Here is an 18,689-nt window from a genome sequence, read left to right as displayed (position 1 = left end):
GGCAGGGTGGTTAATTGCAGTAATCAAGATATGCTACTGCGCATTTGAAGTTTGACAAATTGGCTACTGCATATAAAGCCTGGCCCTGGCAGTGAACATGGTGAAAGCAACTCTACACCTTCATTTTAGGAAGGTGTAGAGTTGCTGGAACAAGTACAGAGAAGTGTAAAGTGTATTAGTTGTTTGACGGCACCAGGGGTTTCCCCCATCTCCGCATTGTATTCTTTGTGAGTGACACAAATCTCTGTGGAGGCCAGAGATTTAAAAAGTGTGGGGAGTGGTCTGTTGTTTCTCTGACCATTTAGCCATTGGGACCCACTGTTGCCCACACTTTGCCACAAGGGGACAGGTAAGGCACCCAGTAGATTATTTAAGTACCCTGGCAGGCTCCACCTAATTTCCAAGGATTTAAGTGGCAAGCCTTAAAAAAGGGGGAGAGGTTTACACTAGAGTTTGGCGAAAAGAGATTTACAAGAAAACAGTAGAATTTAGACATTGATAAGGGGTGTACTCGGTCGGTTTAGTGAGAAAAGGGGGAGAGACTGAAGACTGGGGGGAAACAGAAGAATAGGGACAATAGAATAGGCTACAGAGAAGGGCAATGAGATTGGTGAGGGGAACAAAGGGAAGTGATCTAATTGAGTTGTTTCAGGCTTTGATGGATTGAGAAAGCTCAATGCAGATGGCATTCTTCCTCTTGTTCAGATTACTCACATATGATGGGGACAAATTCAAATTGAGGAAGGATGGTTGCAGAATAGATGTGCAGAAGTTTGTCTTTAGCCAGTGAGTGGTTGATTGCTGGAACAGACTTCCATCTATTGTTATGGAAGTGGATAGCATAAACAAATTCAAGGAAGAAGTGGGCAAGCTATTGGAGGGAATGGATAGATGAATGGGAATTTTTTTTTTGGCTGATGTTGTATAAGCTTGCTTTATTATGTTACTACTAATACTAAATGCAAGGTACTGCAATATGGGTAGCAGTAATCCTAGATTAACATATCAGCTGTGTGGTACTACACTCAGATTAGTCAAAAATGAAGAAGACTTGGAGGTAATTGTGCAGTCAGATATGGATATGAAGTTCTCTGAGCAGTGCATACACACTACCAGGACAGTACGTGTGGCTTTTGTCTGCATTGCAGTTCTAGAGGCCTCATTTCAGAAAGGATGTAGATATGCTGCAATGGATGCAAAAGAAGGGCAACAAGATTGGCCTAAAGCCAAAAAAGGGCAGTCTTGCCAAGAAAAGTTCTGGAAACTAGGCAACTATGAGTAGTAGTAATGACAAGAATGCAAGCTTATATAGCATCAGCCAAAAAAAAAAAAAAAATACACAGTTCACACATCTATACCCTCCAAGGATTTGTATAGTTCTTCCATGAATTTATTCAACCCATCCACTTCCAGAAAAAAAAACACATGGAAGCCTGTTCGAACAATCAACCACTTGCTGGCTAAAGGCAAACTTCTGCACATATATCCTGCAACTATCCTCCCTCGGCTTGAATTTATGCCCCCTTGTTTGTGCCTCAGCAAGTGGAAGAATACCATTAACATTCAGCTTACTCAACCCATGCAGTGCTTTAAGCACCTTAATCAGATCTCTCCACAGGTGCCCAGTCTCGGGATGCTGCAATACTGCAGCACCTCTAGACCGACAGAACCAAAGAACTGAAGTCTTTCTAGGTAAGAGCACCCTTTTGTTCCCTTCACCAGTCTGGTTGCCCTTCTCTGCACCTGTTCCAGCAGATCTATATCCTTCCTAAAGTGAGGCCTCCAGACCTGCATATAGTACTCAAGATTTACTCATCTTTACTCATTTACACAACTTTGTTGACTTCAGGACCTATAATTTAAAAAAAAAAGTTATTGAAACTGCATAAAACTTGGCGGGTTACAATTTGAAGTGTTATAAATGAAGTATAGAAATTTTTAACACATACCCCTATCCTTTCATACTCAGGCCATAAACTTTTCAAATGTCCCTTGTTCATATTCAGGTCATCGAAAAAGGTGTCTGTGATTTCCTTTTAATTTTCTTCAGAAATATTTGATCGATTGCTGTGATCGTAGCAGCAAACAGTGCGGTAACTCACCAAGTTTTATTTGACGCCTCAACAATGACCTTGGCTGCCCCGTGAGTGTGCTAGAATGACTCCTACGCCCACTGCCTCAGTCAATGTCAATAAGATGGCAATTGCCAGTTTCCTTAAACTGATTAAACCAACTTATTACAGTCTTGTCTGTAAGTACGTCGGTATTGACGTTGCACTGTTATGACAGAATTAAATTCAGCGTACTGCAACACACACTGCACTTTCTGTTGTATAGTCACCATCTTATTGACACTGACTGAAGCAGTGTCAGTAACCCACCATTCATCTCCAGTGACAGTACAGTTGAGGAAATTAGGATTGTCTGGATGAAGTCTTCTCATGATGACACTGTTCATTGCTTCTGCCCATCTTTGAGACTGTGCGGCACAAATTTTCACATACCTTCCTTTTCCCTAAATTTCATGCAGAATTTGACAGATGATCTCCTTATTCATATCCAATTCGTCAGCCATCATTCAATGACATCTCTTGCCACAATTTCCTTAACTATTGCAACTCCATCCTCATTTTGAGAAGTTGACAAACATCCACTTCTTGGGTCATCACAAATGTCCTCATGTCAGTCTTTGTACTGCTTATATCATCCAAACATACTGGTACAACTTTAATGTTTCACCACAATCAGTTTCTAACATTTGATACTTTTGTGTTACAGATTTTCCCAGTTTAAAACAATTTGGTATTTATTTGTTTCCATTGTAAAATCACAACACTTGAACGTTAACTCTACTAATGAAACTGATTGTTACGTGCATCCTCTCAGCCTACTGGATAGTCTTTATTCCAGTATCTGTTGAAGTTTGAACTACAACATACCACTTTTTTAAAACTCATTAAACATAACTGCAACAGCACCTCTCCAAGAACTTTATTGCCACGCCTTGTATATATTGTTACCTATATTTTGTGTTGAACACCTTGCATTACTGCATGTACTTGATTATTTTTTTTTCTATTTTCCAATATGCACTGATACACTGTGATGTGATTGGAAATCAGTGTATCACTGGAATAATATGCTTTGTAAAATAAATATATAATAGACAAACTATTTTATATAGTAATTGAAACTTAAAACAAATGTTAAGTTTCCATAAAAAAAGTGTTGACTGTCAAACAAAAACAACAATAAGGTGCAATTTAATAAGAAAGGTGTTGTGTGTTGTCTGTCGAATCCATTTCACTATTTTACTGAGATTTCACAATTTTACTTAGGGGTCTGTCCAACCTTGTGCCACCACTGCAGGGTTAAATTTGAATATTTCAAATTAATGGTTTTTATGAATTATAAGAAAACAATTTTTGAAATCCTGCTTCCTCTGGCAGGTATCTTTTGGCAACCCCCCCCCCCCCCCCACCACAAATACTCTCCAAGGAACTAATGTCACTTAGTGTTTTATATATAATCGTGTAAATTTGATGCTATTCCTTATATATATTTTTTATAATTTTTTAGCAGTTGTTTAATTGTTTATTTATTTTATTTTTTTTTTAACTTAAAATAAAATATCTTTCCTTAGTTGGATCAGCTCCATCAAGTGGCATTCGAAGTATTTCACCTTACCTAAATGTTGATCCAGCATATATTACACAGGTAAATCGCATTGGGCACTTTGTCATCTCATTTACCTAGATAGATTTGTATATTTGAATTCATATACAGGTAACCCTTGTATAACACGGTAGTTTGGTTCCTACAAAATCTCTGTAATGCGAAACCGTGTTATACGAGACTAAGAACCAGTACAAAATGTGGGGTTACGTTCCAAAAGCTAACAAAAATACGCCATTTTTTTTATAACTATTGGAAACTTAATTTTTATTGTAGTAATAACTTAATATTATTAAATTTATTTTTATAATAGTAGTAACTTACAGTAATAACTGAACAAACATCTTACCTTACAAATTGTGATACATATATGTCGAATAATGTATGTTCATTTAATTTTTTTCCTCTTCATCGCTGCTAAGCACAATCTCTTCTGCAGCATCTAGATTTCTTCTGTTCTCTTTAAAAGTCACAAACTGCATGCTTCAAAGTTGCAATTTTTTATGGTCTCAAACAAGCACAAGTTCAATAGCACAGAATCTAACCCAGGGATCTCCCAACAGAATACAGTGGTCCCCCACTTTAAATGATACATGAAAATCGGAAGAGTATTTTCCAGTTAGCAAAATAAAAATAAATTTCCGCTTACATACATAGCTTAATTAATACATACTGTAATATGTACATATTAATTGATATTTCTGTTCACTGACTTTTTTTGTTTTAAAATTTAAAACAGTAAAAATGATAAGCAATTAATAACAAAGAACATGGCACACACAAGTTGCAACAAACACGATACGCACTAGTGAGATACGGAGTAAAGAGTTTCTGAAAATTTTTGTTTTTTATATGATTGAATATTTCATGGAAGGGGAAACAAATTTCACTATAATAACATGAATTTCAGCTATCGGTACTATAACAAATGCAAGAAGATAGTTTACTACCCGTTTATAATTGATTACACTAACAGAAAAGCTCAATAAACCAGAAACTGCAAATTGTTGTTATTGTTTTATGGTAGTGACCTCCAAAATGTGCTTTAGAAAAATGCCATGAAGGCGATAACGACTAGCAAGTCAACAGCAGGGATTCACAAAAAGGCATTTAAATGTTGAAAATTGCATCTAATGTAACAGCACAAAAGCTCAAAAATACCATGTTATGCGAGATCACCCGCAATTCTCAAACTGTGTTAGAGTGAAACCGTGTTTGGCGAGGATTGCCGCAATTTATCAATCATCTTAGAGTAAAACTGTGTTGTAGAAGTACCGTGTTATACGGGGGTTGCCTGTATTTATATAAGTATGTAGAATAGACTATGCTGTTATTTGCTTTATATCATGTTATATCCATCTTTTAGATTTATTATTTATCACAGTGTTAAATTGAATAATAACAATTGTTATATGTACATTTTTAAAGGAAGTTATTATTTTGTATTAATTATTCCTTCAGGTATTATACTGCAAAAGAGAAATATGAATTTTAAGCGTTTGTTTCCATCTTAAATAATGAGAGAATTTATTCATACTCATTCTGCAATTTATATTCTGGAAAAGATGTGTGTGACAGCCACCTTATTTACCATAAAGCAGTCTATAGTTTTTGTAAGCTTATGTGGTAGTGTTCCAGTCAAACACATGCAAAAAAGAGAACTCACTTATGATTAGGTTATTTTTGCTTAGGAACATGATATAGGCAATCATTTTTTTCAGCTTTATTAGAAAATCATATTGCCCACTGTTTTCTGAATAAAACATTGGAAATATGATTTTTATCACCATGTGGATGTGATTTTTCTCATAGTGAACAGTTCTAAATGGTGACCATTCAGTTGGAAGCAAAGTGCTCATCACTTTGCAGTGTTCCGAAGTTAATATTAGCATTAGTAGAGGCATATGATGCAAGAAAGCAAGCTTATATAGCATCAGCCAAAAAAAAAAAAAAAAAAATTCTCATTTCACCTATTCATTTGCTCTGAAAGTTTGTCCAGTTCTTCCTTGAATTTATTTAAGCTATCAACTTCCACAATGATAGATGGAAGTTTGTTCCATCATTCAACTACCTGCTGGCAAAAGGCAAATTCCCACACATCTATTCTACAACTGTCTTTCCTCAATTTCATTTTATGCCCCCTAAGGTTCGTAATCAGGGGGCATAAAATGAGAAAGAATCCCATCAGCATTGAGCCTCCTCAAACCATCCAAGGACATATACACATCAATCAGATCACCTCGCAGGTGCCCAGTCTCCAGACGCTGCAGTTTGGAGAACTTAAGCCTTTCTTGGTAAGAGGACCCCCTTTGTTCCCACTCACCAATCTTGTTGCCCTCTGTACTTGTTATAGCAACTCTATATCCTCCCTAAAATGAGGCCTCCAGATCTGTATGCAGTACCTAAGGTCAGACTTGACCATTGCCTTATACAAAGAGATAACCACCTTCTCCCTGCTAGCAAAATTCCTGTATATCATTGACAAGACCATGGGAGCTGCTCTGGCAGCCTGTCCACACCGCTCAGACAACTTCATATCTGACTGCACAATTACCCCCAGGTCTTTTTCATTTTCCAATACTCTGAGTGTAGTGCTGCAAGTTGGTACGTTACTCCGGGGTTACCGTTACCCTTATGCAGTACTTTGCATTTGTCAATGTTAAACTTCATTTGGTACCTCTTAGCCCATCTGCTCAACTTTTCTATATCCTGCTGCAGTAGCATACTGCTATTAACAACTCTGCCAACCTTAGTATCATCTGCAGTATGCTACTGCAACAGGATATAGAAAAGTTGAGCAGAAGTTAAGCCTGATACATACAGTTGTCAATGTCATTGATAAATATACAAAACAACAGTGGGCCCAACACCAAACCCTAGGGTATTCCACTAATAACATTAGTCTATGAAGAGCAGTGTCCATTGATTACCACTCTGTTTTCTCCCACTCAACCCCCTTTTTATCCATTGTAGCAACTTTCCCTTAATACCATACTGTTCCAGTTAACATAGTAGTCTTCCATGTGCAACAGTATTAAAAACTTTCCTGAAATCCAAGTACAGTGACTTCTTAATTTAATCGGGTTATGTTCCAGAACGTCTCACACAATTTAAATTCATGTGTAATGTAAGTAATCACCAAAAAAATGCAATAATAGGCCTATGAGAGTAATTGTCCCATCTAGCTAAGTTACCCCTACCGATACATACCATTTGTTTTCTTTGGTTAGAAGGCTGAGTGCTCTAAAGAAAATGATGAGCAACCAAAGACATTCATTCATCTTTATTGATTTACATTTTTATTTTATTTTATTATTTTTTTTATATACATTAAAAAAAAAAGTATGTTCACTATAACCAACTTATACAGTAAAACACAAACAACAGCTGAGAGGGAGATTGAAATGGAAGGGGGCCTAAAGCCACTTCCATCTCAATCTCTCTCTCAGATGAGAGGGATCATCATGGTCAGATTCAGTTCCCCTAAATTTAGACCAAATAGGTGGTGGTGGTGTTACGCTAACCTGGGAGGTGGAGGGTTCACCTGACTGCTCCCTTGATTGCTTGAAAAAGGAATCCAGCATTAGTTGCTTGGAAAGTTGCCTCCTCATGCAACAACTAATAGTAGCAACCAAGTTCTAGCACAACTGTACTTTGTACTTTAGAGCTTTGGTCAAGATTAGGGTCTTCATCAGCTAACAGATTTAGGCCTTCATCTATAAAATTTAATGCTTTTGATATTCCTTTCATTATCACGCTACGTTCTTCTTTAACCTCTGGGCTTTTGCTCACCGATGCCTCCTCTTGAATGCGATGCTACTCCAGTGCAAACATATCTTCATTTGACAATTCTTGATGACCAGAATCAATTATAAGTAGTTCCCGACTTTAAGAGTTAATTCATTCCTAGCGTGCGCTCGTAAAGCGGGAATTTATTTCCCATAGACATAATGTTAAAAATAGGGGTTACGTTATCGACAGTGAAATTAGTTAGCTAATTAGTTTATTTAAACAATGATTGATTTATCCAAAAAAATCAAAATGTAGCCAGTAAAATCAAGCAAATTATAATAATAGAGAAATTATTTATGACTTACGTTGGCTCAGCACTCGTTGGTTTGTTGTACAAGAAGTCGTCTTCTTCAGAAATGCTTCAAGAGGCTTTGGTTCCAAGATAATCTCTTTTAATTATAAATTTCACGATTGCATATGCATAAGCATTTTTTAACGTCACACATAAATTGCAACTAACACGATTCGCGTGGAGTAAGAAGTTTACGAAGCTTTGAAAAAAAAAAGGAATGAAGAGAAGATTCTGAAAATTTATTTGTATTTTATATGATTGAATATTTCAGAATGGGAAACATTTCACCATAATAACATAAAAACCCACAGTATTTCAGCTATCGGTATTAATGCAAATGCAATAAGATCGAGTTTACTACCCGTTTATTATTAGCTATATGGTGCAAGGAAGCCTGAGGCTTATGCTGCACCAGCCAAAAAAAAAAAAAAAAAAAAAAAAACCCCGAGTTACCCTGAGAGAGAGAGAGAGAGAGAGAGAGAGAGAGAGAGAGAGAGAGAGAGAGAGAGAGAGAGAGAGAGAGAGAGAGAGAGAAAGAAAGAAGTAGAAGGGAATCACCAAGAAAGAGGATGATGATGATATCCAGCTCAGGATCCTGGGTGTGCCAAGCCCAAACTCACCAGATGTGAGCCCCTGGGATAATTGCTTGTAGTAACAGAAAAGCCCAATAAACTGGAAAGTGCAAATTGTTTTTATTTTTTTATGGTCGTGACCTCCAGAAATGTGCTTTAGAAAAATATCACAAAGGCGTTTAAAATTGATTCTTATAATGGGAACATATGATAATGATGAAAGTGTACTGCATTTTAATGATTTGAATTGGTAACTAATACACTTTACAAACCACACTCACTACCTTTTATATGGCCTTAACGTAACGCTCGTGACCTTAAAACTTTTTCGAGAACTGAATAGCTTAGTTAAACAGCGGAAATTTCAACTTCTGAGATCTTGAAACGAATTACAAAAAAACAATGTGTTATTGGGTTCACATTACGATACGATGGTGTCACTGAAACTGATTAATATCGTAAAGCAGGGTACACTGTATTGTACAGCTATGCACGTGGTTTGGAATGCGGTATTTATGAATGTGTAACATTCATTTTTTGCAATTAATGTTTATATTTTCGATTTTGTTGATACTTGATATTTGGGGGGAAAAAACTCGTAAAGCGAGAACTTCCTGTAAATCATTGATATCAGTTACCTCCACTTCAGTGAACCTTATCATTTTAACAAGTTTCATACATGTCTTTAGTTTGTGCCCAATCTCCATTGATAGCAGGGCCTTTGAAGAAGTTGCTAAGATCTGGACATAACTTATGCCACAGACTTTGAATACAGTTATGTGGAACTTCACGCTATGCAACATCGACGAATTTTAAAGCATATTTTATATTGAATGCTTGCCAATATCGCTGCACACGCATCTGTTTGTGGTCAGTCTTGTCAATTAGATCAGCTAGATGCAGAATTTGAATATGATGATTATAATGTGTACAGAAAGCATTAGCATTAGTAGAGGCATATGATGCAAGAAAGAAAGCTTATGCAGCATCAGCCAGAAAAAAAAAAAAAAAAACTTCCATTTCACCCCTCCGTCTGTTCAAAATACCCGTCCAGTTGAGCCTTCAATTTATTTAGGCTATCAACTTTCCACAACAGCAGGTAGTTGGTTGGTTCCACCAACCAACTACCTGCTGGCTAAAGGCAAATTTCCGGACATCTATCCTACATCTGTCATTCCTCAATTTGAATTTATGCCCTCTCATGTGATTATTCTGAGCAAGAGGCAGAATCCCTTCAGCATTGAGCATGCTCAAACCATTCAAGGCTTTATCAGATCACCTCGCCGGGTGCCTAGTCTCCACACACTGTACTTTGCAAAACTTAAGCCTTTCTTCGTAAGAGCAACCTTTTGTTCCATTCACTAACCTTGTTGCCCTTCTCTGTACTCGTTCCAGCAGCTCTACATCCTTCTTGAAATGAGGCCTCCAGACCTCATTTCAAGAAGGATGTGATTATTCCTTTATACAAGGGAATAATCACATTCTTATCCCTGCTAGAAAAATTCCTATATATCATTAATAAGACACTGAGCTACTCTTGCAGCCTGGCTACACTGCTCAGAGAACTTCATATCTGCCTGCACAATTACCTCCAGGTCCTTTTCATTCTCTACCACTGTCAGTGTAGTACTACAGAGTTGATATGTTCCTCTGGGGTTGCTGTTTCCCATATGTAGTACTTTACATTTGTCAATGTTAAACTTCATTTGTCACCTCTCAGCCCATCTGCTCAACCTTTCCAGATCCTGTTGAGCAGCATAGTGTCAGTAGTGCCCTTAACAACCCTGCCAACTTTTGTGTCATCTGAAAACTTGGACATTAAGCTTAATATACCATCATCAATATTATTTATAAATACAGAAAACAATAATGGACCCAACACTGAGGGACTCCACTGATAACATTAGTTCACGATGAGCAGCGTCTATTGATTACCACTCTGTCTTCTCCCCCTCAACCACCCCTTTATCCATAGCAGCAATTTGCCTCCAATGCCACACTGTTCCAATTTGTGCAGCAGTCTTCCATGTGCAACAGTATCAAAAGCCTTTCTAAGATCCAAATATATAATATCAAATTTATTCCCTGCATCCAGTTCTTTTGTGACTGCATCATAGTATGCAATCAAATTGGTCAGGCAAGACTTCCCCTTAACAAAATCATGCTGCGTCCGAGCTATAACTGAAGTCTTGTCTAGATGATCCTGTTGTGCTTCTTTAACCAGTGCCTCCATTAATTTTTCTGAAACAGAAGGTAAACCCAAGGTCTATAATTACTTGTCAGCCTTTGATCCTCCTTTGTGAATTGGGGTCACATTTGCACATCTCCAGTCTATGGGTACCTCCCCTGAGTCCAAGGAAGCTCTCATAATTATGGCTAAGGGTTTGCTTACTTCCTTTGCTGCCTCCTTTAATATAACTGGATAGATCCCATCCACCCCAGGTGCCTTTCTTGTGTTCATCTTCAACAATTTCTCCTCCACTTTACCCTCAGTTATTACAAGATTATCTAGCTTACTCCCAGAGTTGAATACACCTCTGGCATTCCCCTCGCTGAATAACTCCTCATGTGAATGTCGATGCAAAATATTCATTTAGTTTGTTAGTTACCTGAGCAGGATCATCAACAGTTAAACCATCGATATCAAGTAGACCAATCTGATTCATCCCCTTCCTTCTAGAGTTTACATAAGTGAAGAACTCTTTGCTGTTTTTCTTTGCATCCCTTGCCAAAGATTTCTCATAATGGTCCTTGAGGTTGTCACAGACATTCTCTCAGATATGCCAGACAAGCTGTACTTGCTACCTGGGAGTCTAAAACGCTGATGGAACTGATATTCGGGTGACACTCAAGTCAAGTGGACCCAATTTCAGCGAAGTCCGGACGGTCTGTGACAGCCAAATCCTCTGCTTGCACCTTCACGATGGTGGGACTGTTAGTAATCCTGGGTATAACCTCCATGCACAAATACATGGTGGGTGACCACCCAGGTGTGAACCAACGTAAGCAGGGGTCGAGGTGTGGCGCCCACACCACATGGAGTAACGCCGCCCCTCTATGTTACCAGGCAGTACTAGGTGGTAGATGACTCTCATCAACCGGTTAAATAACACCACTTTGCTTATTGGAGGCTTGAAGTGGTGGGACCCATGTTTAGTCTCCAGAGCTAAGTTCCGGTCAACCTTTCCCTATCTCTTCCATCATGCAGTATGATTGATGACTTTTGATGTTATGATGAACGTCGTGGCGAGAACCAATATTCCTTACATTTCGAGGGTACAGCTCTAAAACGGTGTTCGCAGGCCGGCCGCTAGTTAGTACGCTGGACTGAACCTATTGGTAACTCTCTAGGAAGCTTCCAGATCAGCTAGTGTATAATCTTGCTACCTCTACTCTGCCAGATAGTGACTGGAGGGAGTCCGAGTAATGTGTATGCGGGGAGAATTGTCGAGGCCACGTTATATCAAGGATCTGGGTATATTCTTACCACATGTATGCCATATCCAGAAATTTCATTACTTCATACAGCATGTCCCACCCACTTTTTCTTACTATTGAATACACCATGAATTGTCAAACTAATAGAGCAAGCTTATCTGCGAAAAGATCTAAACCTTCCAAGGACTTCCTAATTCATTTCACAGATATACGTGGTCTCAATTCTAATCTCAACGATGTCCATTTCCACTTGCAGTCTGCCAAACCCCATGTACTTTTTCTGACAGAATCTCAGTTATCGGTTGATTCATCTACTGCTCATCTCAGATGCCCAAATTATTCGCTGTATGATTCCTTTCGCCTCAAAGGTGGTACTTATGCATATGTCCGTTCTGATATTCCCTGTGAGAGACTTGGCAATTTGGAATCTCCTCTCTTTGATCTTCTCTGGCTTAAAATCTCTACCTCATTGTGTCAAATTCATTTGTTGTCTCTACCGTTCTCCCAACTCCACTAATCACTTGGAGCTCTTTGACTTCCTCTCTTTGCAACTTGACTTTCTCCAGTCCAACTTTCCTAACAGTGAAGTAATTTTCCTTGGTGATTTTAATGTTCACAACTCCAGCTGGCTTCCGTTTTCTAGTCACACCGACCCAGCAGGTCGAGATGCTGAGGCTTTTGCAATTACTAATGACCTAGCACAGATTGTTCATTTACCTACAAGAATACTGGACAATCCTAATCATACAGGCAATATGCTTGATCTTTTTCTCACAAACAACCCTTCTAAGTACACGGTCGAAGTGAGAGGTCCTTTAGGCACTTCAGATCACGACTTGGTGATTGTCTCTTCTCCAATGGAACCTTTATCTCATGGCTATTCCCAACCACGTGTTGTTTGGCATTACAAGTATGCAAAATGGGATGACCTGCGAGACTTCTTTTCTTCTTTTCCTTGGTCGGGTTACTGTTTCAAAACTTCTGATGTCAATGTTTGCTCAGATCATGTCAGTGTAATTATTCTTGCAGGAATGGAATCCTTTATCCCAAACTCCACTTTAAAATCTCGTCCTTTATCTAAACCTTGGTTTTCCAATAAATGTGCTAAGCCTGTCCAAGAGAAGAATGTTGCATATCGTAATTGGCTTGTTTCTAATTCTTCAGTTTCATTTTCTGCCTACACCAAAGCTCGCAACAGTTGTAAAGCAGTTATTAATCAGTCCAAACTAGAGTTTGAACAGGCTAAGAGTAGAAAACTTGCTTCTTGCCCTAATGGTAGCCAAGCATTCTGGTCTCTTGCCAAAGCTATTGGCCGCAACTTTTGCCCATCTTTGCTCCCACCTCTGTCCAAACAAGATGGTTCTGTTGCCACTTCAGCTAAGGATAAAGCTGACCTGCTAGCATCCCATTTTCCTTCCAGCTCATATATTAATGATCTTGGTAAAACACCTCCCACCATTCCCAACACGCTCCATTCAATGCCTCCTGTGGTCTTCCGTCAAAAGGATATCAGAAGGATTTTGATGAATCTTGATGCTAAGAAAGCTCCAGGTCCTAATGGTATTTTTCCACTTGTTCTCAAAACCCGTGCTCCTGAACTTACTCCTATTCTTTGCCGCCTTTTTTCACTTTCTTATTCCAAAGGTGTTTTTCCTTCTGCTTGGAAATTTGCTCATATCCAGCCAGTTCGTAAAAAGAGTGACAAATCCCTCCCATCCAATTATCGTCCCATTGCAGTTACTTCTACTCTTTCTAAAGTAATGGAGAAATCAATTAACCGCCAACTCTTAAACTACCTAGAAACCTTCCGTCTGATCAACGATCACCAGTATGGATTCCGTCAGTGTCGATCCACTGGAGATATTCTGGCGTATGTTACCCATTTATGGACTAATTCAATGGAAAGGTTCGGTGAAACACAAGTAGTTGCTCTTGACATCTCAAAGGCTTTTGATTGTGTTTGGCATAAAGGTCTTCTAAACAAGCTTCCATCTTATGGTTTGCCAACTGCTTTTAGTAATTGGTTATCCAGTTTTCTCTCTGATTGCTCACTGAGGGTGATGGTAGATGGCTCTCTGTCTTGTAACTTCTCCACTAATGCCGGTGTCCCCCAAGGTTCAGTTCTTTCCCCCACTCTTTTCCTCTTGTATATCAATGACCTTCTTCCATTGACTGGAAATCCTATCCATAGTTTTGCTGATGATAGCACATTGCATTCAACTTTCCATTTTGAGAAACCTTGTCCTGCTCAATCAGCTTCAACTTCTCGAAAATCTGCTACCGGTTCCTTAAATGCCCATCTTCAGGTAATTCTCCAGTGGGGCAAAGACAACTTAGTTGACTTCAACCCTTCTAAAACTCAGTCTTGTCTTATATCTCGCAAAAAGGATTCTTCTGCTCCTATGCTTATCTTTAGTGACACTCCGATTTCTAGGCAAAATGATATATCTCTTTTGTGGATTACCCTGACTTCTAATCTCTCTTGGCAGAAGCACATTACAAATATTGCTTCCTCTGCATCTAAAAAACTTGGTTTTCTCTTTCGCTCTCGGCGTTACTTTTCTTACAAACAGCTGCTCACTGTGTATAAATCGCAAATCTGCCCTGCCATGGAATATTGTTCCCACAACTGGGGTGGTGCCCCCAAAATCTCGGGCTCCTTGATTCCATTCAGAAGAGGGCAGTTAGGTTAATTAATGATTCATCTCTAACAGAGTCTCTCCACTCGCTTTCTCATAGATGCACTGTTTCTGCTGCATGCCTCTTCTACAGATACTTCCATGGGCACTGTTCTTCTGAATTGGCTTCTATAATTCCCGCTCCCTCTCTCTTTCAAAACAGTCCGAAAACCTGCCGCCATTAGCCAACAGCCATTTACTGTCCAACTTCAAACGCACAGAACCAACTTTTCATCTTCCTCATTTATTCATTCAACTGCCGTTTTCTGGAACAACCTTCCTTCATACGTATTTCCTGAAAATTACAATCTACAGAAGTTCAAGTCCAATGTCAACAAATATCTTCTTTCGTCTTCTTAACCTCAAACCCAAGCACGGTACTAAGTACTATAGGTTCTAATACCTCTCGTGTCTGGGGTTCACATAAAAAAAAAAAAAAATCTGCCTTCGCCTGCCTAACCTCCTTTGTAACTTGGTTACAGATCAACTTATATCTATCATAGGCTTCTGTGTCACGTGTTAATTTATATGTATCATATGCATTTTTCTTCTGTGCCATATGTCTCATTAGTTCATCTGACATCCATTTAGGCCTAAACCTTGAACAATATTTCTTAGTTAGTATGTAAAGCCTAGTAGCTTCCAAGATAAGTTCTTTGAATGCTTCCCATTTTGAATTTGCTGTTGGTAACATCATCAGCTGGTCCCACTGTATAGAATTTAAATACTGTCTCAGACCATCGTAGTTGCCTTTACGAAAGCAATAACCCTTCCCTTTACCCCTAATGGTAGTTACCTCTTTGAGTAAATCCCACTTCAGCACACTGTGATCACTGCCACCTAGTGGTTCATTTATCTGCAGATTCTTAATGCATGAAGAATCATTACTGGTAATCAAATCAAGAGTATTACTCCCTCTAGTTGCCTCCCGAACATGCTGCTGTAGAAAACAGTCATCCAATAAATCCACAAAAGCCTTGCTAGTGTGTGAGTGACCAACCACAAATTCCAGTCAATATCTGTGAAATTAAAATCCCACATTATAAGGCTCTGATTTACTGGCCCACTTTATTTCCCTGTACAGTTTCTTATTATACTCATCAGAATCATTAGGCCCATAGCACACTCCTACTTTCAATTTTGATCTACCAGTGCTTATGTCACACCAAACTGACTCGACACTGCACTGTCCAGCAATGTCGACTGGCTTCACTTCCTTGTATTTTATGTATTTCTTAACTAATAGTATAACACCTCCTCCCTTCCTATCCTGTCTATCCTTTCTGTAGACGATGTACACCCCAAATTCCAGTTCTGCATTCCTTATACAGTCAGTCCTCGTATAACACGTGTTTACACTACACAAATTCGATCATACACAATTTATAAATAGGGGAACGATATCTTATATAACACGAACAGAATTCGCTTATGCACGATTCGCCTTTGTGTTTACAAGAAATGGCAGTCGAACGCAGAATCACCCCAACCGAACGCAACACGATAGGAATGAAGAGAAGATTCTGAAAATGTATTTGGTTTTTATATCACACATTTCACCATAATAACATAAAAACCAGCACAATTCCAGCTATCGGTATAATCACAAATGCAATTGGATCGCGTTTACTACCAGTTTATAACATATTTCACTAGCAGAAACGCAACTGGAAATTGTTTTTATTGTTTTATGGTAGTAACCGCTAGAAATGTGGTTTAGTAAAATGTGAGGTGTTAATAGTGTATCTCAGCTTTTACGGTGTTGTTTATTCAGTTGTTACACACGCGCAGCATTGTTTATGTGTATCAAGCGTGCCTCCTCGTTTTGTAATTGTGCTTTGTTCCCTAAAAATGAGTAAAATACTTAAAAGGTGTGAAAAGGAAGCGTCCTGGTGAAGATACTGCAGATGCAGAGAGAAAAAGAAAAGCAATATCGATAAACAGAGGTGGACTGGGTCAAAAATTTCTACCCGGGAAAATTTATAGTGGCCTCATACTAGCGTTTATGGCCAAAATCACACCGGCCTCCGGCCCATCGGGGTTTCCCCGGTAAGGTTTATGGCCAGTCCGCCTCTGTCGATAGAGAAAAAATATGAAATTGTGAAACGCTTTGAACGAAATGAAAGACCATGTGATATTGCACGTGCTACAGACCGAAATGGGGCAACGCCGAAAATTAGAAAGAATGCAGAGAAAATAAAAACAACTTTCATTGCAGGAACAACTCAAAGTGTAATTAAAATCCATTAGATTAAGACACAAAGAATTGGAAGAGATGGAATGCCTGTCATCTGTTTGGATAGAAAATCAAACAAAAAACAAGTTTGTTTACGATAGAAGCAAAAGCATTAGCAATATTTTATTACGTAATAGTTGTAATAAAATGCATAATTATTTTATTACGATTATTTATTGTGTTTGGTAATGTTTTGGTTACAAATGTATGTTCAATCTTGGGTGGTCGGCACATAACCCCATTTTTCCCATAGGGCCTGTTGTTTATATTGCACGATTTTTGCATTGCACAACGGTTTCTAGAAACGCAACTATCATGATATACGAGGACTGACTGTATCTGTGTGACACCACGTCTCTGATATCCCAACAATATCCGCCTTTGGTGTTTTGAGCAATACCTCAGAACAGACGAGACCGGACGGAGGGGTGAATCTTTTGGTTAAGAAGCATACAGACCCTAAAACAATACAGCCAGTAAACAGGTTGCCAGTAATATTGAATTAGCCTGGTGTGACCTAAACACTGGGAAATCAAAAATGAGAGTTGGATTCTGTTACAGGCCTAATGATTGTGATTAATCTAATGAACAATTATACAGACAAATAGTGGGCCAGCAAATCAGAATATCTTATCACAGGAGATTTCAACTTTCTAGATATTGAATGGACACAGCAAAAGAGAGAAAAAAAAGTTCCAACATCACCTGTCCATCTCCTGTAATATTTTGTCTAATTCTCCCTTAGATTTATTCAAACTATCCACTTCCACTAGATGGAAGTTTGTTCCACCAATTAACTGCTGGATAAAAGCAAATTTCCAGACATCCATCCTGCAACGATCCTTCCTCAGTTTAAATTTGTGCCCCTTTATGTGTGTCTGATCCCGAAAAAAGATGCTATCAACATTTTAGCTTATGCATTCAGAGCAACATTAGCAACATTCAGAGCCTGAAGAACTTCACTCAGATCTCCTTGCAGGTTCCTAGTTTCCACATGCTGAAATTTGCAGAAATGAAGTCTGTCGGTAAGACTGCTTTTATTTCCTTCACTAATCTTGCTCTTATTTGTACTCATTCTAACAGAGCCATATTCTTCCTAAAATGAAGCTTCCAAACCTCAAGATGTGGCAGCCTTACTATTGTCTTATACAGAGGAATAATTACCTCCTTATTCCTGCATACCATTGGCAAAACCCCGTGAGCTGTTGTAGCAGAGAAAGAGGCCTGGGGCAAAGTTCAGAGAACTTTGCCCCAGGCCTCTTTCATTCTGTACTGCCATGTGATACTACACAGTTAGTATATTAATCTGGGATTGTCCATATGCAATACCTAACATCTGTCAATGTTAAACTTAAATTGCTACTGCTCAGCTGATCATCTACCTAATTTTTCCAAATCTTGTTGCAGTAGCATACCCTGATTACTGTCATTAACTATCAGGTGCACACTTAGACATTATGCCGTCATCAGTATCCTTAAATACTGAAAACAGTATTGGATCTAGCACTGAATCCCGGAGACTCAACTAATGATGGTAGTGCAACAAGAGCAGTGCCCATTGATAACCATAACCACTCTGTCTTCTGCAGAACTATCCCTTTATTCATTGAAGTAGCTTGCCCTTAATGCCACCTCTCTAAATTGTACAGTAGTATTTCATGTGAAACAGTATCATAAGTTTTTTGTAAATCTAAGTATATCTTGTTAAAATTATTTGTTGCTTCCACTTCTTTTGTTACTGCCATAGTATCCAGTCAAATTTCCCAGACAAGGTTTCCCCCTTCACAAATCCATGCTGTGAGTGCAGTATAACTGCATTCCTGCCTAGTTGGTCCTGCATTACCTCTGCAACCAGCTACACCATTATTTTTCTTGAAACAGAAGTTAAGTTCACAGGTTTGTAATTATCCACTTCACCCTTTGATCTTCCTTTCTGAATTCAGGAGACATTTGCACATCTCAATCCATGGGGACCTGTCCCAAATTCAAGGATGCTCTGATGATTA

At 38.7% G+C, this 18,689-nt stretch overlaps 1 protein-coding gene across 1 annotated transcript in view; it reads left to right on the top strand.

Moving 5' to 3' along the window:
- The window catches only part of Tim23 (translocase of inner mitochondrial membrane 23), a 117,445-nt gene that overhangs the window by 17,873 nt on the left and 80,883 nt on the right, over window positions 1-18,689 (top strand). Inside the window, exon 2 of the mRNA XM_090379456.1 lies at window positions 3,644-3,717. Within this exon, the coding sequence (XP_090235582.1) occupies window positions 3,644-3,717 (74 nt within the window). The remainder of the gene's footprint in view (window positions 1-3,643; window positions 3,718-18,689) is intronic.

The sequence above is a fragment of the Mastigoproctus giganteus genome, chromosome 8 (genome assembly GCF_048544385.1).
Source record: "Mastigoproctus giganteus isolate SK-2022 chromosome 8, ASM4854438v1, whole genome shotgun sequence".
In the NCBI taxonomy this organism is placed as follows: Eukaryota; Metazoa; Arthropoda; class Arachnida; order Uropygi; family Thelyphonidae; genus Mastigoproctus; species Mastigoproctus giganteus.
The sequence above is the reverse complement of the archived record's forward strand: the minus strand, read 5'-3'. Positions and strand labels throughout refer to the sequence as shown.